Source organism: Patagioenas fasciata, chromosome 10, assembly GCF_037038585.1.
Source record: "Patagioenas fasciata isolate bPatFas1 chromosome 10, bPatFas1.hap1, whole genome shotgun sequence".
In the NCBI taxonomy this organism is placed as follows: Eukaryota; Metazoa; Chordata; class Aves; order Columbiformes; family Columbidae; genus Patagioenas; species Patagioenas fasciata.
This window is the reverse complement of record NC_092529.1, coordinates 7,769,849-7,796,751: the sequence shown is the minus strand read 5'-3', so window position 1 is coordinate 7,796,751 and position 26,903 is coordinate 7,769,849. Positions and strand designations below refer to the sequence as shown.

Below are 26,903 nucleotides of genomic sequence, written 5' to 3'. Positions count from 1 at the left end.
ATTTCTTCTTATTTATTTTAATATAAAAGGTTAAAACATCTATATGAGGAATTAACTTCTTTAACCTACAAATTCCTGGCTGTCCAGGAAAAGAACACAAAACCACCAAAACTGTTCTCTGTGCTGTTGATATGACAGCATATGTTGTTATGCTGCTACTTTGAACCTTTCCAGCAGGCTTCATCAAATAAATATGAGCTATAGACCCTTAGAACTGCTTATAGTAAAGAACCTACAGTGATTGTAGTTAGAAATAGTAGTAGTAAAGATTCTTCATATAAAAAGAGAGATGCATGGGAGCTTCAGGATACTGTGTAAGAGCCTCATGCTGTGCTACCTTAGAAGTCTACCTGATGTGTATCCAGCTGTGCAGTGTCTTCCTATCTCAAGCCACGCTTTCCCATTGCACATGCTTTATTCCTTGGGCATTTGCCTTCTCAGATGACCATGAGTATCTTCCTGAGCAGACATGCTCTATGGAACTGAACAGAAAATCATGAGGAGCCTTTAGTGAGTCTAAACCATATCAGCCTAAAAGTACATTATAGAAAAGCCAGCTGAGGCTCTCAGCAGTGTACGTTCAGCTGGATAGAATTGCAGTCAGATGCTTCAGTTGCTGGGACGTTTCATTGACGCCTCCTTTGAACATGATGTTTTACTTGCAAAAGTTCGAGCAATGTGAAGTTGTGCTGTGATAAGAAATGGGAAAACCTGAAGTTTTGGAGGCTTTTAATTGTTATGAACAGAAGATGCCTTCATGTAGGCACGTACTTGACCCATCTAATCGGAGCCTCCCTATGGAGCGTGACGGAGGGTGGTGTTCCCATTGGGGGACTTGCCTGTCCCCAGGCTGTTGTTTATAACTAATGTAGCAAGAAATTTTTAAGGACTTCCTTATTATCTGGTTGGTCATGGGTAGGAGCTGGAGGGTGGCTACATGTACTAGCTTATTAGTATTTACTAGTATTGCTGCCCTGAATCTGTAGTGACTTTATTGTACTTGGTACTACATCAAGATAGAACAGTCCAGGACCCTGTGGTACACAAGATGAGATGTATATAAATGTTGTCATGATTATTGACTGGAGTAAGAACTCAAGAAATTATATCTGGTGGGGTGATTATCTTCCGTCTCAAGAGCTGTATGCCCACTGACACCAGTACATGTGTAAAAAGCAAATCCTAATTCCTCTTTCTTCATACAGTACCTCCAGCTCTTATTGAATGCTTTATTACCAGCCTCTCAGAAAGCTTTCCGTTGTCTATTTAGTCAAGAAAAATATTAGTCATCTGTTATAATGCATATCTTGCCTTTAAAATGTGATGTCTTGTCTATTGCCGTGATGTTGGCTCATGGTTATGCACTGCACGTAAGTCCAGTGATTAGACTAGTATCAAATTATAGCATGTCTTTCAGATGACTGGCTTTTTTTGGGGGGGGGGCTGCATTACAGTCGCTCTCTGGAACTATTTCTGATTCTCCTGTTCTTAGTCATCTTATGTAAATTATTTGTTACTGGTTAATAGCTTATTTTCAGAGCAATTTTATTTTAAAAAGAAATAAGAAGATAAAAGAAATAAAACCAAAATGGCTAGATGGGGAAATGAGTGAAATATGCCGTGAAGCGTTCAGTGCTTCTTGGCAGTAATAAATCCTGCATGGTATCTTGCAGCTGAGTGTCAACAAAGAATCCCAGAAGCTGTGAACTTGCTCCCCTGAACTGCCACCAAACTGTCTGGGGCAAGAACTTCAGCCTTTCTCTGCCTCATAAAATGGAGATAAAGTTGCTGATGCATTTCAATAGCTAGGAAGACAGTGAGAGATAGAAACTCATTGTAGAAAAGTAAGTTGTTATGCATCTGTTCCTAACTTTTACATTAGAGGCATCATTCTATAAGAAAGAATGTTAAACTCTTCAGTTTGTTGTGGTTTTTTTGTTTTTTTTTTTTTTTTTTTTTTAAGTTATGGATTTAGAGATGTATTTATATACGTTGTGTGACATCAGATTGCAGTCTCTGACAGGGGAGGTGTCCATCAGGGTTTTTGGTGCTGCTCAGCTGCAGAAGGGGGTCCCTGGCCGGTGGTGGCAGCCGAAGCTGTGGCAGAGCTCGAGAGGGCAGGACACGGGGACTTGGGCCTGTTGGATGTGAAGAGGGAAGATGGTTAATGAGGAAATGCAGGAGTTAATTCATTCACTGGTGCTGCCACTTCTGTGCCCCTCTTTTCTGTATGTTAGCTGTTTAAATTCAGCTTGTAAAGCACTTGACTCGAGGAGATTCTAAATCCTGCAATGGCCTCTTGGCAGTGCTGCCAAATGGGCTTGGAGAAATCGTAGCACCAGCATAACGCTCACAGGACATGTGCTGGGTGATTTGTAATTGCAAACGCTTTGAATTTTTGAACAAATTTCTTAAAGTTTATGTAAACAAATATAAGCAAGTGATATTAATGAAAACAGGTAATGAGATTCATTACACTTTACAGACAGCTTTGTTGTTACGAGATTAGAAGGAAATTATTATTCATTGAAGTTCACTCACTAGTGAAATTCAAATTCAGCTTGCTGAAACTAGTAAATGGTCTCATTAAATACTCTCCTACTGATGGACTGCATTCTCTCAACTGATTTTATTTTAATGTGACCAAAGCAGAATTTCAATGTACCGCATCAAGAAACTTTCAAGCAACGGACCTGATAAAACTGAGATGTCACAGAGGCATCCATTCTTGGTGTGGATGTTTTCACTTTGTGTTTCACATCTTCTGTGTGTGTTTTAGTTCGGAAAAAAAAATCATCTTTTGTCAATAAAACAGGTAGTTTGATGCAATGTATATTTTTGTGGCGTACCTGGTACAGAAGCAGATGTTTATTTTACTTGGGTACCCTTTAAGCGTCATCAAGGCTTCCTGACCTAAGGAAGACTGATGTTGGATTACATCCTAGTGCACTTGATAACATCATTAAACATAAGGGACAAAATAGATCTTCCTTAGCATTTCATCAAGACCATAACGGTAACCCGAGTTTACTGGGTATGTCTCCTTGCCTTCCTCAGTTTCTTAGGTAGGGACAGCTTCCCAAGGCAGATCTTGGAAACAAAATCTGTTAGTTACTAGCTATTTATTTGAACTGAAAATTTGACTTTTTCAGCTCTTTCAGGCACTAGATAGATAATACTGCTTACATTGAAGTGGAAGAAGCGGAAGAAAAAAAGACTTGCTGTCGCTTCTAGCTTTTTCAAGAGAGAGAAGCAAAATAGTGCACAGAAATCCGCTTCCAAAGCCAGGGAGTAAAATCCTGCTAAAAATGTTGAATGACATTTTGGGTTTGAATTTTCTGTTACGTTACAAGAGCAATAACTGGGCTAATATTTCTAATTCATGTCCTGAAGTTCAGAGCAGCTCTGCAGGAGCTATGGAAGCTGGTGGGCCTGGGCAGGTGACATTAAAGGGTTAGGTAGCAGTAGTAAGGGCAGAGGTGGTGTCGTAGTTAAATGTGAGATAAATGGAATTGGTGGAACCAAGGTAAAGAAAATGAAATGACAGTCAAAGTGATATTTTGTGCAGTTTTACTTTTTTAGTTTCTGTAAGGATGTGGGTACCGTCATGTTAGGAAAGCTTATCATTTGAGAAGAGAGTTTGGGACCAGGGCGATTGGAGCTCGTGAGGTAAAATAGAGTTCTGGGGTCTCATAGGAACAATTCATGGATGTTGTATCTAACTGTCCTGAGAGTTCACTAACCAGAACAGTTGATTTACCTCTGTGGGTTCATGTCAATAGCAGTTTGGCATCACTGTGAAACCTTCGCTTTCCTTGATGAACAATTTTTTTCATTTGAAGTTATATATGCTGTGACTTATAAATGACATTGTTTACAGCTTTTGCTATTTGAAATTTTTATCTACTTTTCTGGGTGCATCAGAAATTGTACAGAAGAAAGTTAGTAAGTAATGAATGGTTTGTTTGCACAATTAGTGCAAATGCAAATGCTCCTTTCTTCATCTCGTAATTTAAGCAGATGTGAAACATTCTTTTAAGAGCTTTGCTGGTTTTGTTTGAGGGTTTTTTTTAATGGTTTCTTTAGTGGCGATGTGCTTTTGCTATTTTTGCAGCATCAAAATCGTTCTCTGTTTGTCATGCTCCATTTGCTTGCAGTGGAGATGACTGTCAGAGAAATACAATTTCCCAGGAAGCATTAATTGATAGGATGGTTTTATATTCAGCATGCAGTAACTGGCAGATGTAGATAAGGAACAGAGAAAATACATTAAGTGGTGTTTCTCCAGTTTTATAATTTTTTTTCTCCTTCCAAAAAAGTGACAGTGCAAGATGAAATCAGAAATGCATTTAATATACTGCACAATACTGTAGAAATTGTTTTCTATGCACTTATGTTCTCCCACAAATTTCAAACAAATTTTTGGCAAAATTTTTGGAAACTGAAATCTTCAGAAATTATTCAAGAGCTGGAAGCATCACTAATAAATTTTGACAATATTTCCTAAACCTGTTTATACTATTTGTATGTGAATTTAACCTGAATCTGCATAAGCATTCTGAGCCACTTGGGTCAAGCAAACATGTATCACACAGCTTCAACATAGAAAAGCACTTAAAAAAAGAGAACATATTCATGCTTGTGTGGGCAAGTGAACATAAAACCAGACAGTCTGGTTACTGTTTCTTTTGCCAGTAACATGAACTCTTAAGTCATATTGAACTGGTGTTTCTATTCAGTTTTTTTAGTCCCCACTGTCTCTTTTTCACTGCCTTAGATGTGTTATATCGCCATATAGAAATATTTCAAATTACTTCCGTTTGCAGTGCTCTTTCATTGTTGTCACAGAACTCAATACTTAAGGTACAAGTGAGAAATAAAAAATAATTCCAGAACAGTAATGAAGTCAGTATGTATAATGGGGAGGGGGGGAGGATAGAAAGGTAGCAGCAGGAAAGCTGTCTCCTGGTTAAAAGGACTGGTGAGGAAGGACAGATGTCCACTTGCAGATCTCGCTGTGCTAATTGCCGTTTCTCCATCTGCACTGCCTGTTGGTGCGCACGAGCTGGGAAGCAGCGTCCTGCAGATCTGCCCGTGCGGCAGAAAGCGGCAGTGACCTCTAATCCTCTTCAAACAACTAACTTTGCCTTACTCAAAACACCTTCATGACTATTTAAAATAAAATGGCTGAAGAAAGTAGATTATTTGAAAAGGATAAAGAGTGTGCCCCCTTATACCTTGTGCTGGCCATGGTATAGAGAATTTATGGAAGCGCTTCAGCTTCTCTATATTATTGTTGCTTTCTGACCTCATCTCTACAGTCGTGCTTAGGGCTGTTATGATGTGATTTTGTCAATTGGTCTGTAGGTTTCTTCGTTCTCTCCTTTCCTTTCTCTGTCTCTCTAAATATAGGAGTGAGTTTCTGGCACACACTGGGAGAAAAAAATAAAATTGCTGAATGGGCTTTATTGAGTGATGGCCAAATCTCAGGAGAAGGGAAGCCTTTTTGTTCAAATTGACCTTGGAATTTCGTTTTCCAGCATTTCTAAATGATTTACAAGAAAACACATTTCGTAATTAAAGATGAATATGCTCTTATTTTTAGGTGAGACTGACTTGGTGAGTAATTTCACTTATAGAAATTAATAAAATCACATAAATGATTTACCCATGTCTATTTATGGGTCTTAAGGAAGATAAAGTTTATAACGAAAATGTAAAAGCACAACTAAATAAAATTTCTGTCTAAATTCTATCATAGGTTACTTAGACTGTAGTCTGGAAAGATAATGGTGACCATAGATGCTTTAAACTCAGTCTGGTCCTCAACTGTATTGTGTCTAAATTTCTATGGTGTCAGAATGAACAATTTTGTCTCAGAGAAAAAGCAGCTTTTTGAGTTTCAGTATCTCTCTTTGCTTTGGAGACTTCTCAGTATGTACATGTATTTATATGTGCATTATGATCAGTGACAAAGAACAGGGTATGTGTCCTTTCTATGGCATCCTGACAGTAAAATATACAATCTATAATTTCAAAGTCATTAATTCATCATGTCTAGGTAAATATAATTAGTATTGTTGAAAAATCTGGAAGAATGTTGTAGCATGGAGGGTGTTGGTATCTTCTCCCAAGCAACAAGTTGCATCAGGGAAGGTTTAGATTGGATATGAGGAAAAATGTCTTCCTAGAAAGGGCTGTCGGGCATTGGAACAGGCTGCCCAGGGAGTCACCATCCCTGGAGGGGTTGAACAGATGTGGAGATTAGGTTCTTAGGGACATGGGTTAGTGACAGGGTTTGGTTAATGGTTTGACTCAGGGATCACAGAATGGTTGGGGTTGGAAGGGACCTCTGGAGATCATCCAGTCCAACCCACCTGCTAAAGCAGGGTCACCCAGAGTAGATTGCACAGGAATGTGTCCAGGTGGGTCTTGAATGTCTCCAGAGAAGGAGACTCCACATACTGTCTAGGCAGCCTGTTGCAGGCTCTGTCAGTCTCAAAGTAAAGTAGTTTCTCCTCATATGCAGATGGAACCTGCTATGCTTCACTCTATGCTCATTGCTTCTCATCCTGTTGTTGGGTACCACTGAAAGGAATCTGGTCCATCCTCTGATGCCCAGACTGGAGATATTAATAAATATTGATGAGATCCCCTCTCAGCTTCTCTTCTCCAGGCTGAACAGCCCCAGCTCTCTCAGTCTCTCCTCATAAGAAAGGTGCTCTAGGCCCCTAATCATCTTTGTAGCCCGCCACTGGACTCTTGAGGGTCTCTTCCAACCAAAAGGATTCTGTGAAAACACCACAGCTCTTTCCTGTCCCATGTTGGTGGTCCCTGCCATGCAGCAGGGTACCTGGTCACCCGCCTGCCACTGGAGCTGCCACCCCCATGCACACGGGCTCTGGAGTGGAACACAGGCGTCTTTCACACAGCTCTTCCTTCTGCTTCCATTGTGCTTTTGACTTTTCTCTATTTGAGAGGTTTGTATTGCTGCTTGTAGACGCATTATTTGAACATTTCTGCCAGAAAACCTTTCTGTCCTGTCCGTGTACTTTCCCCTTTGTGTATGAAGTGGAGTAAGTTGTGTTTTGGGGCCTGGTGCAGCCTGTGTCTGCCATTTAGTGAAAACCCTGCCTTGCGTGGAAGAGCTTCGCAGGGCTCTGCAAGCCCATCAAAGCACCTTTGTGTCAGCTCCCTCAGCGGTGAGTGACCCCCTGATGGCTCACGTGTGTTGTCCCGACTTCTGGCGTTTGCACCGCTTCCCAAAAAGGCAGCTCTCCAAATGGTCACAGCCTGTGGAGGATATTTCATAGGGGAAAGCGTTTACCTCCTGTTGGAAGCTGACTGGGAGCTCATGGAGGAGCAGAGTGGTTTGACGTATTTTTTTTAAGTCATGAAGAGTAACGCAGACACACTTCATAATAGCTGGCACCTGTCTGTTCCAGTGTCACTGAGCACTAGGTACTGAAAATTAAATGAAGTGAGGTAATCATAACTACAGCGTGCCTTTATCTGCGAGAGGGGGATAGTGTTTCTTAGAAGCTGAAGGTGAAATGAAAGTTTGATGAGCCAGAAGCTGCACAACAGCTGTAATTATATACCTGAAGTGAAAGGTGAATCACCATCTTTGCCTGTCCCATGGCAGGATTGATCCGTTCAGAAAAGCATCGCATTGGTCGTGAGGAAATGATGCATGGGCCTGGTGCTTCCATCCAGGAGGTGATTTACTGGCACACGCTGTCCGGAGCGAGCGGGACGTAAGGCTGAGTGCCACCAGCACGTCAGGATCCTCCTTTCTTTTGCTTGGCACCATGAAGATGCTTTTAATAGGGATTTCTTGTTCCTGCAGTGCCCCATGGGTGCCGGTGTGCTTTTGGGGGGCAAAGACTTACCCTGAGCCACCTGTGTGAGTAGAGGATCCCTTGGAGCGGGGGGTCCTGTCCTCTCGCAGGTGCTTCTTTCGTCCTCCGAGGCCAGCTCTCCATTTTGGTATTTTGGTTGTGTCATGTCACTGTGAAATAAGCATTAATATCTTTACCTTGCTGATCATGTTCAAAACCTACAGTTTTGTAAATGTTCCAACTGATGGCAAATATTATTTGACAGATATATGGAACTACTTATTTTATTGCAGTTCTTTCTGCTGCTGGGAGCAGTGTACAGGCAGTTCTCTACACTAACACTTGCAATTCAATTCTTTTTTTTTCTTTTTTTTTGAGAAAAGGTGCTAGACATGCATACATTAATATAATTAAAAAACAGGAGAAAAAGCAGTTTTCACTGTTCAGCACAACCACGCATTCTTACGCTGTATCCTTAAATTCAGATGTTCTTAAGTTGAAGTATCATGCAAAGTTAATGCATTTTATATTGATTTGAGGTACTATATTGTTTCCTTCTTACTTTCTTTGCATATATAACCTGTCAGTGTGTCGTTTTTCAGTTAGCAGAAATTTGATGCAGTTCATTCCAGTGGCTGTGTGGCAGTACGTAATATGCAGCAAGAGTGGATGCTTTGAAGTAGAATATGACACGTCTTATTGATTTATACTTTGCAGTCATCGACCTGAGGTGATAACGAAGACGTGTGCTGCTTCTACGGATAATACCAAAAGCTGCCAACAGCTATTCCAGCTTCATCCCAAATATAATTTATCTGTGCTTTATGATCTAATTTCAGAAGTCATTGCTTGTATGTATGGATGTATCTGTATACATAGGTCTTATTGAAGTAAACCTACTAGTTCAAAGACTTTTTTGTGATTAAAACTGGCAGGAATTAGTATTAAATGGAGTCCATAATGATTCTGATCAGAACAAAAGGACAAAACATCTTGCAAAAGCAAAATTTAAGTGGAAAAATCTACCTATTCGTTAATATGCCACAACTTGTTGTTCTTGGAGAAGTAATTTATTGAAATGCAGATGTAAGGAAGCATTTTCTATTTCAGTGCAATTTTAATTCATTTTATTTTATTTTATTTACAGGATTAGCTGGGACTGCTGCAGACCTAGAAAAAAGAAAGCTTATTTTTGGAAAAAATTTTATACCTCCAAAGAAGCCAAAAACGTTCTTACAACTAGTCTGGGAGGCGTTGCAGGATGTGACTCTTATAATCTTGGAAATTGCAGCCATCATATCTTTGGGACTTTCGTTTTATCAGCCACCTGGAGAAGGGAATGAAGGTAAAAACTTTTTAATAGAAGTCATATGTATAAGCTTAAGTAAAACCAATCTTATATTTCAAATTGATTCCATCCCCACCCTCCAGAAGGTCACTAACAGGAAACTTCCTCGTGGTTTGTTCCTATCCCCACTACAGCTGGTACTGACATATTTTTGTATGCTTGACATTTCTTTATGCAAATAGCAGAACCTCATGACATGTGCGAAACGAGTTAAAGAAAAATCACAGTACTCTTATAAAACTGGTGTTTATTCATCTTAGATGGTTGTTTACCACATTATAGAGGAGAAATACGTAATTGCTTATATAAATATATGTATCCTATATATGTGACCATGCACAGGTATTCAGCTAGTTTATACCAGCTGACAACTTGCACTTAGTGAAATTCACTTATTTTGGTATTTTTAGTGTTATAGCTGAGGCTCAAACGGGAATATTAGAGGATAGGTCATGTTGCTTATAAATGATATACTGCAGAATCCTTCTGTAATATCTGTAGAAAGTTTTAACACCTTGCCCTTCCCACCCCCACCCCCTCCCTTTAGAAAGTACTCTTGAATTCACGTGCTTAAAATATTCATTCTTCTACATAAATGCAAGATTTCCATTTCTGGCAACTGATCCAGATTTTCCCCCCCTCCCCGTGCTCTCATAGACTTACAAAGCTGGATAAAACATGCTGTGTGAAATGACGTGAATAGCTTGGCAAATGTCTGAAGAATGTCTTCCTCTAAATATAGCCTTGAAATGCATTTTACATTTGCTTCAGTTTCCTTTGGCCACTTCCCGTGAAGACCTGTCCTCCTTCCTTTTCCATTCACAAGCAGAATAAGCACGTAGCTATGCATAGCTCTTCAGTCACATTTATGATTCTTTAATCCTTTATATACAATCAGTAATCTTTTTTTGCCTTCTAACTGAATTTTGAATATGTGACTATTGATTCAGCAAGTGTCTGATTTAGACATGAAAAGAAAAAGGAGTCATTTGGTTTTTAACTGTAGAAAAAGTTATTTATTGTTATTTCCTCGTATAACTGGACATAGTAGTAGAATACTTTGGGGACATTGTAAACCATGGACGATGCTTTACAAAATTAGAATTTAATTCTGCAGACTTTTTTTGTACGCATAAATGTGTAGGGTACCCTCTTATGTTCAATTTATTTGGTGGGAAAGGCATTTTGAAAATAGGATTGTTACAGGTTTTAGGAAGAGGATAAATGTGTCATCAGCCGCTGTTGGGTTTGGTTTTTTGTTTGTTGGGGTTTTTTGTTGTGTGTGTGGTTTTGTTTGGGTTTTTTTATTCTTATTTTGATACTGCATTTAAAATGTTTCTCTTCCCATGGGAAACTATGACACAGCTGAGATTCTGAGAAAGTCTGAAAAGCTCAGCGATACAGCCTGGGAAAAAGTGTTTGTGTTTTCCCACAGCACATGATTTTTTCAATGGTCACTGTTTTCCCTGTGTTTTTAGAATTGTTTTCCTGGAAGGTTTTGCTATGTTTTACACAGGGAGAATAAATCAAGTTAGTGAATTTTAAAACTGTTTTCTTTCAGCGTTTTTGACTGACACAATACTGCCTCGCAATATTTCATTTGCTTGTTGCTTAGGACTAACTTTAAAAGTTGTGACCATCTCTTAATGAAAATTACAGCCTTTCTTTGTAGGAATACAAGGTAATAACATGAAAATAAGACACGTTAAGACACAGTGCAATTAGCATTTAACTGGTTTCTGCAGTTTAAGTGTAAAATATTTTTCTCCTGAGGCTTTCAAAGGAGGAATGCATGATAAAATCCACACATCCAAAAACTATTAGAGTGCGTAACTTGCTTAGGAACCTTGTCCACTGGTATAGTCTAATGTTTGTGTGCTTTTGCTGTATTAGGCAGTTATCAGCTCAAAAGGTGATTTTCTATGTGTATTTCTAGATTGACTTTTATTTCCTATTTTAAGCTATGGTTGTTGATACATTGCCAATTTTCAGTCCTTGTAGCATAATTGCATTTCCAAATATCTGCAATGCAGTTTGGTATTATCTTGAGAAAAGTAAGCAGATTATTACCCACTGAGTTGCATTCAGTTTGCACTATTGGAAAGAGTTGACATTTCTGTGGTTTTGAAGTATCAGCAGTGACATTTCTCAACCAATCTTAACTGTAAGAAATAGTAATCTGTTTTTGACAGTACATGAAGTTTTTGTTCTTCATTTAAGAGATGGGTGAATCTTGAGAACATGATTTAATTTTGTGCTGCAATCACAAAACCTGAGCTACAGGAATTACAGATAATAGGGTAGTTTTCTTTTATCGCTTCTCCAGAAGCCACTTCAGTTCCCGTATTTTCATATTTCTTAGCAAGAGTGAAAGTTTCAAGAATTTTGTTCTCAGAAGCTACGCTAGAGTTGTTTTTATGATCTGCTTTGCATTCCCTTTTACCATCTGACAGGCCATTAGGAGCAATTGAGAACTGCTGCATAAATTATCGTCAGCCCTGTGGCAATTACTGCTCTCATTACTGATCCACATGGCATCATCTGCTCTTTCAAGAAAGTGCAAAACTACTGCTGCATTTGAGCAAATATATTTTGGGAGAAAGAGGATGTAATGAATATGTGGGATCCTGGCTTTGTTGTTGTTATATGGATTAATGTGGGACTGTATTTTAAATACTTGGTTTTGTATATCAGTGTACGGTGAAATCATTTTTGTATACAGTTTGTATAGTCTCAAGTGTCTGTTTTTTAAAGACAGTATAGGAATAGAAAAAGTTGCTTAATGAGATCAAATACATGGACTGTGGTTTCAAACCATCACACTTCTTGTGGAAATGAATCAACCTTTGGGAATGAGAGCTCAGACTCAATCAAAAACCAGCCAAGGGATTGAGAAATGACCATGCTGCTCAGTTGCTCCTAGATCGCCACCTCATTTTGCCTGCAGATCTGCAGAAATCTCCCACCTGGTTTTTAGGTTTGTTTCCCCAGAATCCCAGAATGTCAGGGATTGGAAGGGACCTGGAAAGCTCATCCAGTCCAATCCCCCCGCCGGAGCAGGAACACCCAGATGAGGTTACACAGGAAGGTGTCCAGGCGGGTTTGAATGTCTGCAGAGAAGGAGACTCCACAACCCCCCTGGGCAGCCTGGTCCAGTGTTCTGATACCCTCACTGAGAAGAAGTTTCTTCTCAGTTTCAAGTGGAACCTCCTGTGTTCCAGTTTGAACCCATTACCCCTTGTCCTACCATTGGTTGTCACCGAGAAGAGCCTGGCTCCGTCCTCCTGACACTCACCCTTTACATATTTATAATCATTAGTGAGGTCACCCCTCAGTCTCCTCCAAGCTAAAGAGCCCCAGCTCCCTCAGCCTTTCCTTATAAGGGAGATGCTCCACTCCCTTCAGCATCTTTGTTGCCATTTTGTGTGTGGGTTTGTTGTTTTTGTTGTTTTGGTTTGGGGTTTTGTTTTTGTTGTTGTTGTTTGTTCTGTTTTGTGTGGGTTTTTTGTTTGTTTTTGTGAGTGTGGTTTGTATGGGGTTTTTGTTGTTTGGTTGTTTTTTTCCCACTCTTCCTCTTCGATCTCTGCTGAAACAGTCAGTTCTTCTTGCAGGAATGACATAATTGCAATTTGTAATTCTCTGAGCCTTTCTGAAGCCATCTTCCTACAGTCCTGCAAGTCAGAGCACATCGGCAGCATGGCCCAGGTTTGGTGCATCTCCCATCTGTACCCTTGTTGAACTGGTTACAATTTTTCAGAGTCTTCTGCCAACACCCTCACTAGCACCCTCACCCTCACTGCCTGGGCCTTCTTGGATCCTCTCCTTGTGACTGTCTTTTAGGTCTTACATCACATGTGGCTCTTACTACCTGGCTGCAAAAACCACCTGATGATCATTTACTGTTTACATGAATGTAACAAACCTTTTAACTTTTCTTCCCTGAATTCTGTTTCCTTATGTGGATTGCAAACAGGGGAAAGAAGTAGCCTGAGGTAAGATGTTTTACCATCCCAGTGTTGAAGGTGAAGCCACAGGCATGGTGTCTTATTTTTCAGTGTACGATTCTTTACAGCCTGGGGGGAGATGTGAAAGGGAAAGCCTCTTTGATTGAGGTAGCTCCTGTTAAAATTCCCAAGGCAAAACTCTATATTGAAAACACGTGATCAGTTACGTTGCTTAATACTGCTCAGCAGAGGTTTGGCTGGGTTAGCCTTTCTCTTACTTATGCAACAAGTTAATGAACAGGAAAAAGTACAGAAACGGGGCACAGTCCCCTGAAATTTGGGCCTCCCACACCACTTACATGAAGCTGCTGGTGGTGTTGATGTGCTGGTGCTGCTCGGGGCTCTGGCTGCTGTGCCCACTGATCTCTCGTGACTTAGTTTCCTTACAAGAGACTGTATTTCTTGGGCTTCACCACACAGTTGTTTCCCTTCCAGCTTTTAACCATTTTCATTAATTGGAATTGTTTTTTGGTTTGAGGGGGCAGGGTGTTGTTTGTTTGTGACTTTTTTTTTGGTGGTTGTTGTTGTTTTATTTTACCCAAGGGTAATTCTTACCCCTTGTTGCCTGTATTTGCAAATCAGCCAAAATCCTGTACCTCCACATTCGTGTGCAAGGTTTGTCTTCTGCTCTTGCAGGCATTTCTCTGCATGTAGAGAAATTTTCCCTGCATTGGAGGATGCAGCTCGGTATCTTGGCCTGTTGTGCTGCATCAGCAGGTACCAGTCACCATCACAGTCTCGCATGTTAAGGATAAGAGAAAACGGAGAAGGGGGAAGAAACCAGACGACCAAAACCCAAACTCAGCCTTGGCACCATCACAGGGAATATTGGCTCACAGCTGTACTGCCCTGGGGACAACTCTGAGAGGTTAATCTGAATTTCTTGGTACGGAGGAGATGGGCATTTCTATTGTGTTTGGAAGGAGGCAGCACATCACTGCCCAGCCTCCCCATGAGGACGAGCGCTGGGGCTTGTCAGGAGAGCTGGGCTGTCTCCGTAATTCAGGCAAGATGGGACAGGAAGGAAAGAGACCCTTTCTGTGTTGCCATGCATGATGGGGCAGCTCAGCCATAGATTTGATAAAAATCTTCCCTTTTTCACAGTTTTTAATCCATTATTTTCTCCCGTTCTGTTTCTTTACTGATAGCTGTAATACAACTGTATTCATTTTAGTATTTTCAGTAGCTGATGTCTGGAGTCTCGTGATCCTTCAACATCCAATTCTTAACAATTTTCTTCACGCTATCAGAGAAATGTTTTTCTTTCTTAGAGCTATTGCCCAGATCATAAACTACTTATATTCTCTTTCCGAGAAGTGTCATGCTGTAGTAGGTTGATCTTTTTTCCTCTGGATAGTCTAGAAATGTTACATTCTTCTGATAATATCAGCTTATTCTTAAGTTGTATAAATATTCAGAATGCCTACTGGGGAGGTCTCAAAATGGAGTCTTGTGTATGCAAACACATATTGGCACAGGAGAAACACACAAGTGTCATTTGGGCAGGACACAAACGTTGGAGATGACACCAATAGCAGGATTAGCTCTGCGGGAGCACTACCAGCTCGGCTGGTCTTGGAAATGGTACTCGGTATTATGAAATTCTGCAGCAGAGTACAAACAGTTCCTGCCAAATGTAAACATATTGTTTTTATCTTTATTAATATTGATCATTTGTATTATCTTAACACTGGAAGTGAGCACTAGTAAATCTATGTTTGGCTCAAGATTTCATTCAATAAATACTTGTGCCCCCTTCACTTAAATGACCCTAGAGGCTAAGCAGCTGTTTTAAAAAAGTTAAAGCACTAATTATTGAGGAACTCTAATCAAATTTAATTCAAGTTAATTAAAAGTAGCCTCAGATAAATAACCACACAAAAATGTTGACCCATCCTCTGAGTAATTCAGCACATTTGCTTCCCAGTGAGACACAGTGGGTATAATTGAATATAAAATAAATGTTTGAATGCAACATTTATCAGTTTTTACCTTGTCGTTACTCATACAGTCGCATCTGGGATTTCATCACACATCTTCCTTAGCATTTGAATTCAGTAGGGCTACTCCCATGGTTAACGAAGCACCTGAATTTTTTCATGTCCTTCATCAGACTGTGCCATTCCGAGAGTCTTGCAGGGTCCGTTCAGGATCCTGGGACACAAAGATTTCCACAGGAAAGCATTGCTTATCTCTCCCTGGATTTGAAAAATATGCATTTATATATTTGATTAATTAGTGAAAGAATCAGAAATGATTCAGCTGAACAAAGTTAATTCTCTGTTCTTTTCGGCAGTTTTAGATCTTAATCTTTTTTGTTCTTTAAGAAAAAGAATTTTCCATGTGATAATGTAGATTGCATTAAAAGTACATTAATTTAGGCAGCATAAAAATCTAGCTCGTAAGGCAAACATTAATGTTATTTTACAAATCTCCTAAAATCATAGCAGTACATAACAATAAAAACTATGTTTTGCCAGCTCTCCTAGTTATGAAGCCAACATTAAGATGAAAAACTGATTCCGTAACCTATGTCTGTGTACTTTATATTTAAAAAATATCATCCAGTAATGTTTTTGGTACATTGAAAATCCATTATCTCTTTGAAGTCCTTTCTATAATGCAAAATGTGTTGTAGAAAATGTGAAGCCTTTTTAAAAGAAAGAGATAAATTTCATTTATTTTAATACTTTGCAGTGGTTTTAGTCTTAAATTCCACCCTGCCTCATGAGCTGTTGTTAGTAAAAGGCAAATCAACCCAGCATCCCAGAACAATTACTTAAAATATTTTCAGAATTTTTTTGCAGATGCTGAAAATAACAATAATTAGTAAACATCTTCAAATCTGCTGTATATCTTAAAGGGTCAAGGGAACAGTTGAACTGTCATGTAATCCTCACTGTCAGTGTTAACTAATCGCCCATTGGCGTGGCAGGGAAATCCAGCTGCCGGTTCCCATTTTTGTTATCTGTACTATTTGCAGTCTGTATGCACCAGTTTTAATTTTGCAGGACTGTCAGCCAGTTGTATAGTCCAACATAATCTTATACCAAACCAGGTACTTCTTCAGAGGGTTTTAGTTCTAACTTTATTTTATTTTAGCCCTTAATTAGAACAGGTTTGGAATTCCACACATATCACCATTTGTTTCAGAGTGTTTTCAAATGATTTTGTTTTGACTATAAAAACCTAAAATGTTTATATTATTCTGTGAGTCTATATAGACTCTGTTATATAACATTCTCCAGGCACTGAAGAATACTAAATCAATGGAAAACAGGTCATATATTAAAGGGTATAAAGGCAATGCAGCCTTAAAAGCCGATATCTCCTAATAGGAACCCTTTATCATCTTTGTTGCTAAATAAATAACACTGATCCAGCTGTCACTGCACTAGAGGTTTTTATTGTGCTGTCCAAGGAGGAAAATACACAGCAGAAGCTGAGACTATAGCAGTGCAGCTATTAGAAGAACAGCATTTTAGATAAAATAGCTTAATTTCATAGCACAGGTGAATTTCAGAGTTATCAAAACACAACTTTTGAGGAGTGTTGTTGCAGACAGTGGAATACTTTGATCATTCTTCATCAAAATTAAACCACGAGATTCCTGAAGGATTTTTGAAACCAGTCTAAACCATGTGCCAGTACAAGGGATGAAGCAGTCAGCATTCTGGAAAACAGGAGAAACACAAGTAGTTGTCTTCTTAAAAACAGCTTGTTCTGCCAGAACCCCCCCATTTAACCTTCTTCCTCCCAAAGCCAGGATGAGGTGAAGCAGCACATGGCTTCTAGGAATGTTAGCCCGATCTGTTTTATTAAATAAATGAGTTCCTTTAAGAATCTGCTTAAGAAAGTATCTTACATTTTAATTGCTGCCCGAAATCATACTTCAGTGCAAGGGCTAAATATCCAGGAGCAGAGAACAGAACAGGTTGGAGTGTGCAGCTATTACACGTATCCAAACTCTCGTGCATGCAAATTATCTCACTCTCTTCTAGTACTTGCATAAGGCTTTTTTATCACGAGGAGAAAATTGTGTGTATTTGTGTTGTCGTTACTTGGATACGCTATTTCATTTCTGAAAATGTTTGCTTTTATGTTGTTTTCTAGATTCAAAAATGGGACAAATTTAGGTTTAGGGGTCCAAACTAGATGAATTGGGAGAGTCCTGGGTGGGATGGGGTCATGGAGAGCATGATCCAAGGATGGTTTGGTGGCTTGTTGATGAGCCTGAAGGAGCCTGGCTTTGGGAAAAGGAGGCTCACTGGTGTTCAGCTGCAGGACTCGCCGAGGTGAGGGCTGGGTATATAAATCAGAGAGCGACCAGTCGCTGTTTCTCCCTGGCCTGGTTAGTCCCAGCCTGCTGACAATCCAAGGGCAAACGGGAGGCAGGATATGAAAAAACCTACTGGAGTGGATCTCGGAGGTCGTTTAGTCTGTCCCCGTACTCAAAAGCACTAACAACACTTAAGCTGCTCTTGGCAGAAATTTCTCATACTTCTTTCTAAAAGGTTCCAGTGATGGAAATTCTGTGTCTTTCCTGGATAATCTGTTGAAGTGTCCATGCAGTGGGACAGTCACTCCTGGTCTATAACCTCAATGTCTCTTGCAAGAATTTAAACACATTGCTGCCTTGTTATTATTTTTACATGGATGTGAAGACCAATTTGACATATTTCCAGCTATATTTTGTCTACTTGAAGACAACTTGATTATAAGTAGTAAATTATAGCTATTTATGGGAACTTAGCCAGCTTTTTCAACATGAATTTCAAGACTGAACAACACATCAGTAATACAGAGGAATACAGTATTGCACTGAATTTGACAAAGGGAACAAAAATATTCTCTTAAAATTATTTACCCCGTATTTAAAAAAAAAAAAATAAAAAAAAAAAAAATCCCCAAACCAGTGAAAACCCAAAAGCTCTGAAAATATCTGTATTGTCAAATGTTACCATTAGTACCTTATAAAAGAAAACATTATGAAATACAGGAATACTGAGTGTTTTCTTACCCAATTGTGAATTTAAAGATCAGTTCTAATTTAGCAGCTTTAAAATCTCAAATATTTTTCAGATTTGCAAAATTTGTTTATTATGTGACTTTTTAAAATTCAAAATATTTTTGGATCAGGTTCTAGACTTGTTCTACAGTTTCAAAGGAAGGCGCTGTTGCACTGTTTGCCAGCTAGTCCGCATGAGTTCAAACAAATTATGTCAAAGCCCAAAGTCTGCATGTGCCTGTGGTTCATGTCTGTTGGTGGGTTTGAATTAGAATGGAAAATTATTATCGGGAAGAAGTATTTAAGCTCAGATGGATGAAACAAAGCAGATACACCTTTTTGAACACCAAGACTGATGATAAGGCAGTTGTATAGCACTTTGCCGCTTTTTTTTTCCTGTAGAAATTAGGAACGTAGTAATAATAAAACAGATCTCTGAGACAAAATATCTAAAACGCAGCATGAAGTTATATGCACACACATGTGTAATCGAGTATTGAATTGGGACCTGGGGAAAAGAATCTTAAAATTGCTCAACTTCAAATCTTCATCACTGCGCTCTAGGGGTTTTTAAAGTTTAATCAGACAGAGAACAGGACAAGCGCCCACCCTGCTGAACTCCAGTGTCAGGGCTGAAGCACAGACTGAGTGTTTGCTATCACAGTCCACATCCAAGGCAGTGGAGTTAATACCAGGTGTAACTGCACTGAATTATACTGCTTTTTAAGTATGCATGTCTGTGTGTGCGTATACATATGAGGGTTACATGAAAATATGTATATATTTATACATAATGTATATGTATGTATGTCTCCTATCAGAAAAGTAATAATTTAAACAAATTATTCCAATTTATTCTGTTATTGTGTGAGGGGTTCTGCCATTTCTCTCTAGGATATGCCGCTCATCTTCGGTGTGCGTGAACTTTTGAAATCTTAAAAACTGGATGAGTCAAAACCAAAATTAATATGCAGAATATAAGGACTGTATGTTCTAAATGGAGGTTATCCTATTTACATGCAGCTTTGGATGTATCTACATTAACATTTTAGTTTGAATCCAGAGAATACTTCAGAAACTGCATCTCCTGTTTGTCCCCCGTTCCTGTGCTCTGGCTCCCATTGCAGGTGCTTTCGGGGAGTGCACAAACTGGATGTGCGTTCAGATGGGATTTCATCCCATCCTTTGGGATGAAACTAAACTGCAAAATATGGCCCAGAAACAATGTGTCCTGAACACATAAATTTGCACCGTAAAACGACTTTTATAGAGCTACACTATTTGCTAGCATTGGTAGGACTTTTTAATGCCTTCTGGTGCAAGACATGATGATATAATGGTTAATCTTTTACTGACATGATTTTTTACTTCTTAAAGCTTTATAGCACAAAGTAATGAAGATGAGAAATTTAATGAAAGTAATAAACACTGCAGTTTATGAGCTGGTTTTGTGACTGAGGTCTGTAAATCTTCCATATATTTTACAGCTTGGTTTTCTTGTTCTCATGAATACAACTGATGAGTGAGGGAGTAGCAGCGTCACAGGAGGCTGACGTGTTTCCAGAACTGGCTCAGGAGCACATCACCACAGCCTAAGCTCAGAAGAGCACTGGTTTAATTTTCTGGTTTTGTGGTATCCTAGCTGTGTTAGGGTGCTTAAGCTACTCAGTTGCAAATTTTCTTAATCAGTGGCTTTCAAGCTGTAGTCTGTGGACCTCTAAGAATCCATGAATTACTTTGAAGGGGCCTATTAAAATCAGTAACCTATTCTTAGTACCCTCTCTCTGCAGGGCTTGTAGGCTGGAAGAGGTTTACAATTACTCTTTAAAAGGACTAGATGTATGAAGTGTGTCAGTCAGCAATCATCCAACGGGAGTAGAGCATGAAGTTATTTTTTAGAAGCTCTCGTGAAATGTCTGTCAAGATTTTCAGGCAAAGTCAACTTTTTTCAATATTGTCTTGCAAATTTTTGGTAGCATTTCTGTTAAATAGTCTTTCTGTAAAATCATCTTGGTTAGAACATCTTGTTTTGAAGCACAAAAAAAAAGGGCAGGGGGGAATATTTTTGGACACAAGTACATTTTGTTTATTTTAGAATATAAGCAAAGAGCGATGGAACAGTACAAGCATCCATTAGTCAGGTAGATGCCTTCCTAAAAACCTTCAATGATGTGCTCTTCTGATCATTCTGCTTCAGGCAGAAAGAGAATGGGCTTTGTTCATAAGGGTTTACCAGATGAAGCAGAAGCAAGAAAGACAGCTCTCAATCTGATTATGTATTTATGAAATGTTTGTTGCTCTGTACCATATTTTCTTGAGATTATGTATTTTTAGTTCTTCAGCTGTGTGTTCAGGGCCTAAAGGGGCCATTCATGTTTAACAAGGCCCTCCTAAGACAACGTTCTCCCAGTAGTTGCAGCGTTCCCTGCGAAGGTTTTTTTTTTAATAGCATGGTTAGAATTCTAAACCAAACTTAATAAAACTAATCTAAGTGAATAAATGTCAACATACAGACAACAACTTTACTGCTAATATGAAACTAACAGGAATTCTAATTTCTTCAGTTTTATTTGTAGGGTTTTTTTGCATTGGCATAATAGCCTGCTCCAAGTGTGGTCTTACAATATCTGATCATGAAAACAGGCGTTCCTTTCCCTCCGTATTTCACTCTGACCCAGCCAATGCCATTTATATTAGCATTCCAGTCAAGTGATTCAAGACTCGTGCATTTCTCTGGGATCAGACTCCTACATTGTTAATTCAATTTAGTACGTACCTCTTTCAAATTTAGTCTGTCTTTTACATTCAGTTTTGTCATAGTTCTGATATTTAAATAATATCATTTGAAGGGGATCCCTTATTTGTGATATGTGTTCTTCATTGCTGTAAATTGGTTTGTCCGGTCGATGCAGTCTGACCTTAAACACTTTTCTGATATAGTCAAATCAGTTGAATTGTCCCCAGAAAGCCTAACTGGAGGTATCAAGGCTGGCCACTAAACCAAATTGCATTGTACGTGTTTCTATTCTGCATTGGAAGTTACCCAAGGTCTTTCAGATTTTTTCCTTGAAAAATCCTGAGAAAACAGCCTCAACTGAATGACTGAGCAAGAGAGTTTAAGGTTAGGACCATGAAGACCTGGTCTGCATTCTTGAAACAGTGACTTAAATTTGGAGAATTCTATAACTACATTTTTATACATCCTGGATGAACACAAAGAAACCACCAACCTTAGCTAGAATTTTCACTGTGGACATTGATATTTGTACTGAAATGAAAAGTTGAAACAATTTGGTTTGACAAATGTATTTTTTACGTTTTATGGTTTTTTTTTTTTCCAATATCTATATACAGTGCATGTCTCTTTATGGAATAGTTCTAGGTTATACTAACAGCTATACAAGGTGTTTGTAAGCTGTCCCTTTACTAGAGATCACTGTTACAATTAACCCAGCACGGCCTTCCTAGCACAGACGAAGCTCCTGCTCTCCAGAGTAGGTTGTCCTGTGGTAGGAACCTGAGGTTTTGACTGACAGTCTTTACTTCTCTCAGTTAACCCCTAAATAACAAATTGCTTACACAATTTAAGAGAAGACTGTTTATTTCATTCCATTATTTTGTCTTTTTTTGGAAAAAAAAAAAGTACCATTTCATACATTTAGCAATGCTCATAAAGCTGTTTATGATGGTTTATTATTAAGGGGTAAGTATTTTTGATGATGTGTGAAAACACTTGTTTTGCAGATTCTTACTGGGTTGCACAGCAAACATATTAGCTGAAAAGATAATTAAGTGAAGGTAATTGCTCTTTTATAAGTGTTTTGATGAAAACATATTTGTTGGTTTTTCATATGCTCTCCTGTTTTTTCATATTCTCAAATGCCTGCAAATGGCCTAATTCTAGATTATTCAAGGTTGCATTGAAGTTTTATTTAGTAGATATTGTCTTTTTCTGAAGCTTCCCTATTACAAACTTATTGATTCTTAATCTCTTGCTCTCCTGGCTGGGTATGCAGTCTGGCTGGCTATGTTTCTGACTTTCTCTTTCCCCTGTTTCCTCTGAACCCATCACCTTTAGAATGAAATAGAACAAGTGAGGTTCTGCTCACCCAATAATGGTTTGGGGCATTTGTGTCAATTGATATTTTTATTGCCATGTGACAATCTGGGAATCCCACACATTTGGTGTCTCTGTGAGAAGTAACTCAAAAGAAAACTGAGTTATACACAGATTCTTAGAGTCAGCAAGGAGAACCCGATTTAGATATCACTCTCTGCCCAAAAACAAGTATGGACATGATACTATAATGCATCACAGACTCAGAAAACAGCAGATGTATCGCTTCTGAAATACAGATGGGATGAAGCAGCGCATCAGTTTTTGGGGGGCCAAGCGTTTGTCCAAAGAATGGTTCACTCTGGTTATGCTCAACTGTATCAAAACCACCAGTTCTATATTGTTCACCAGCACAAGGTGTGCTTAGGGAACAAACTAATTACTGAATGTCAGCAATATTGATAAATGACAGAAGTTTAAGACTTGAGCTGGCTTCAGTAACAACACATTAAGAACTTATAAAGTGCAAAATGTGCACATTGTGTCATATGGGACCTGAGAATTAAATAGTTGTTTCATAATGTAAAGTGACCTACATCTGGTTTCTACAAATCTGTGTTGGACTGCAAAAAATTAAGTCCCATAGATACCTTCCCTTCATTAGAGATGTGTAGATCATTGACAAAACTGGGTTGCTTTTAGATATTGCTCATTAGATAGATTTCCAGGTTGCCAAGCATGACTTAACTCCCAACCAGGGACATGAGGCAATGAGATTTAGAACTTTGGGATGAACTACAAAATCTTCTCACATATTTTCCAGGAAGAGATTCTCCAGAAGTATTAATTCCATAATACTCGGCTAGACCACAACCTTGCAAGTGTTGTTGAGTAACTGCACTGGAACTCCTATTAATAAACATAGAGAACAACTTTCAAGCTCTGCTTGTTACATTTCAAAATTGTATTTTAGCTTTTGAATATGTCGTTATATTTACCGGACATTTTTAGCTCTGAGCAATAAACAGTAAAACTATAGCAATCAGATGTCAACGTTTCCCTTGCAATCCCTAAGAACAGGAGCTGCGATTAAAATTCCCACATTGGCCTTTCTCTGTGTTCTCCAAGTGACAATGTAAGGAAACAAAACTGAGTATAAGCATTCTAGAAATTGCTGTATGGTCCCATTCCACGGCCTTTGGTGGCGTTAGGGCCACGTCCTTTTGACTGAATTTTACAAAATGCATTTCCTTGGAGGCACCAGTCAGAAGGATCTCACTTGACATATTTCGTCTCTTGAAATTGAGTGAGTATTTTAATTAACATTTCTCTGCTCACGAATGTTTGTGATCAGGCTGCAGAATGTGTGAATATATATGCTTGCATGACTTAAAGATTTGTTTCTTTGCATGAATATGTCAAAACTGTGTAAATATTTAATGTTGAACTCTAAAGTTGACAGTTATATAACTAATCTACAGGGACAGTATATTTTTTTCCCCTCCCTCCCGCCCCCTCCCGCTGGAGTCCTTATGTAACTAACTGATGTATCACAAAGTAAGATATTCTAATATTGTTTTCAAATAAGTACCCAAAAATCATTTCTAGTGAATAAAGAAGCACCCAAAATGTGAAATGTGTGCAATATAAATCTCACCTTTTAGTAAATCCCTTATGCTAGGCTGCTCACAGAAATGAATGTGTTTTGGAGAACACAGTCTGACTAAGTACAGGTAACCTGAAATTGTTTTTCGCAGTCAAATAAGTCCTTAGAGAGTGAAAGACAGAAAACTTCATTTTTGAAGTTGTAATGATTTCTGCCGTTTGGCGGGTGTGGCTCCCAGCTGAGCGGAGCCCTCGCTGGAAGGGGCTCAACAGCTGTGGTGCCTTGTCACACAGAGCGTTTGGAGACACAATTCTGGTACCTCGGGAGCTGGCAATCGCTCTTTGGACTAATTTTGTAGCAAATGATATGACGCAACAAGGAATTTGTAAAAATAAACATTACAGTATCCGTTACAGCTTTAAAAAAATCTTGTTAAGGATGGGAGTTTATGGTACTTATTTCATATTTTTTGACTCTTGTTCCTTTTCCTACCCAACTGAATATGTTTGATAAAATAAGCTAACATCACTTATGATGTTAGTAACAAGAGCTCAGCTCTACTAATGAAAATGCTGTAACTTAGAGCTGCTCAATATGCTTTAATAGCATCAGTGCTGGAGTTGCAGCAAAGGAAAAATGTCTTTACAGAAAGTGATTAGATAAAAAGTTTTTATCATGGGAACTGTTGTCTTTCTGATGACAAAACCAGTTTGACTGACTAAAAAAATTACCTCTGGGGGCGTTATGAGATTTTCCTCGGGAATTTAAATGCCACAAGGTATTCTCAGCTTAAAAATAGAAATGTGTAGGTTGAAATGAGTAGCTGAGAGGTATGTGCTGTAGGTTGGGACTTACGAATACAGATGTTCACCGGTTTTAAAAAATATCCTTTTTCTGATTTAAAAATTACTGTGCTGCAGCTTAAGACTGTATGTTTTGTAATTATAATAGTTATCCTATTCAAAGCAGCTTTAAGAATCTCCTCATAACTACTTGAAATCTGAAACAGATAGTCCTTTTAGCTGCACAGTGCTTGTATGCTTCTTTCTGTATTTGCCCAGATTTGGTTGATATTATGAGGAATGTGTATTGAAATGGTGTCTGTGACCTTAAAAGCATTCCGGTTTCCAACAGGACATGTGCCTGGCAATCTGTCAGATGATGCTCTCTGGCTCTTGGTGGCCTTTTCCTTTTTTATTTTTTTCCTTTCCCCTTTTCTGGCTTTCACCAAATTGAAATGATTAGTAACATCAAGCAAATTATTTTCTGCTGCTGGGTACAATGAAGTTTCTTGCTTATTGTGTTCTAGAAGTGCTTTAACCTGCTCTTGCACATCTTCCTCTCCTGTCTCACCTTCCCCTTTTGGCACAAGTGTGTTCAAGTCTTTTCTATCACACGGTTCCCTTCCCTTTCAATATCCTGGGCCTTGCTATTTTTTTTTTTTTTTTTTTAAATTTCTAAAACCTTATATATAATAAAAACATTGCTAATACAGAGTACGCTTCTCAGGCTAATTTTGACATTACTGGCAATTAAGTGATTGGGTAAATGAGTCCCGCAGAGGCTGAGTGCCTGGGTATCTGCTGGGGTTTTGGAGCCCCCAGCTTTTGCTCCCAGGTTGCTCACAGTCTCTCGAAGAGACAGAAGCCCAGCTTGCTGCGACTTCAGAGGGACTGACTACGTGGGCTGGTTTGAATTACTTTCCCATTCTTTCTTTCCTGAATCCTCTTTATCTTTGGATTCCATCTCCCTTTCATCTCCCTTCTATAGAGCGCCTTCTCAACAGTCTTTGCTGACCTATTTCTGGTCAAATTTTAAGCTTTTAAAATTCTGTTCTCCTTCAACAAGTTTTTGATAATGTACTTTAGAGATACTTTATGGAGGACACAATCACATTGGAATCCCTTTTGTGTTCCAACATGCTCTTCGAGGCTACACTTTCGTCCCTCTCCTCTGTGGGGGGCTCAGCTCACCTGTATGTTCCTACACACTCTTTTGGAATAAGCTAATCCCTTTTGTGACTTTAGCTGCTTTTGCTATGCCGAAGGGGTTACAACCCTTTACATTCTTGACTTGCAGTCAAATCTGTATGATCTCAGTTTCAAACTGAGTGTGCATGTTCTGTCTCATGAGGATGAGACTTTGGGCAATGACACACACATGGCATATGTTCATACTTATGGTAGAAAATTGCTTCATATTAAAAATTTGTTTGCATTTTTGAAATTGAATTTTCTGACAGATAGGATTTCTGTTAAATATAAATTTAAATGAGTACTTCTCAATTCACTATCTTGGAAAATAGCCCTACCACAGAACACATATGCATATTAAACGTTCTCTAGGGATACTTTCAGTGAAACTACAGGCATTTTTTTTTATAATGTAGGAAACCATAAGAGCAATCTTGGACCTGAAGACAATTATTTAAAGCTTATGTGAGCATTCTTCGTAAACAGTGGATGTTTTAAGCTCTGTTTTGCTACTTAGACATGCCATTATTATATCTGTGTGTCTCATTTATATTTCTTATTTCCCCCTTATCTGGAAAGTCAATACTCTGTCACTCTGTGTACTACAAGAAGGAGGACAGATAGTGTAAGTGTACAGTTAAGAAGTATGTGGGGTTTTTCTCCTATGAATATGAACAGTTTATTCCTGGAAATCCATACAAATCTTTCTAGAAAGTCCTGTGTGGTATAATGGCAGAAGAAAAAGAAAGAAAGAATTCAGAATTCTACAAACATACCTATGGAGATGCATTTTTTTTTCTTTAAAGGGACTACTTCTAAAATCGTTTTGAAGCAAAAGCAGAACATAGTTCAAGAAAATGTTTCCTGACAGATAGGTCATCTCTTGAAGGGCAGGTTGCATTTTTAAATCCTGGCTGTCTGTAAATCTCCATTTGAAAAGAAAAGAAAATCTGTCCTGAAATGTTACTGCTGGAAGAACTAGATAGTTATTTACTCCCCTGGAGTTGCTGGGGTTCATTCTTACAATGAGAATGATGTGCACCTTTTACATTACATTATCTACCAC

At 38.7% G+C, this 26,903-nt stretch overlaps 1 protein-coding gene across 20 annotated transcripts in view; it reads left to right on the top strand.

The window, feature by feature from the left end:
• ATP2B2 (ATPase plasma membrane Ca2+ transporting 2) overlaps positions 1-26,903 on the top strand; it is a 393,712-nt gene that overhangs the window by 266,445 nt on the left and 100,364 nt on the right. For all 20 annotated transcript variants that reach the window (XM_071813028.1, XM_065845964.2, XM_071813033.1 and 17 more), the window contains one exon: positions 8,989-9,186. In XM_071813028.1, the coding sequence (XP_071669129.1) occupies positions 8,989-9,186 (198 nt within the window). The remainder of the gene's footprint in view (positions 1-8,988; positions 9,187-26,903) is intronic.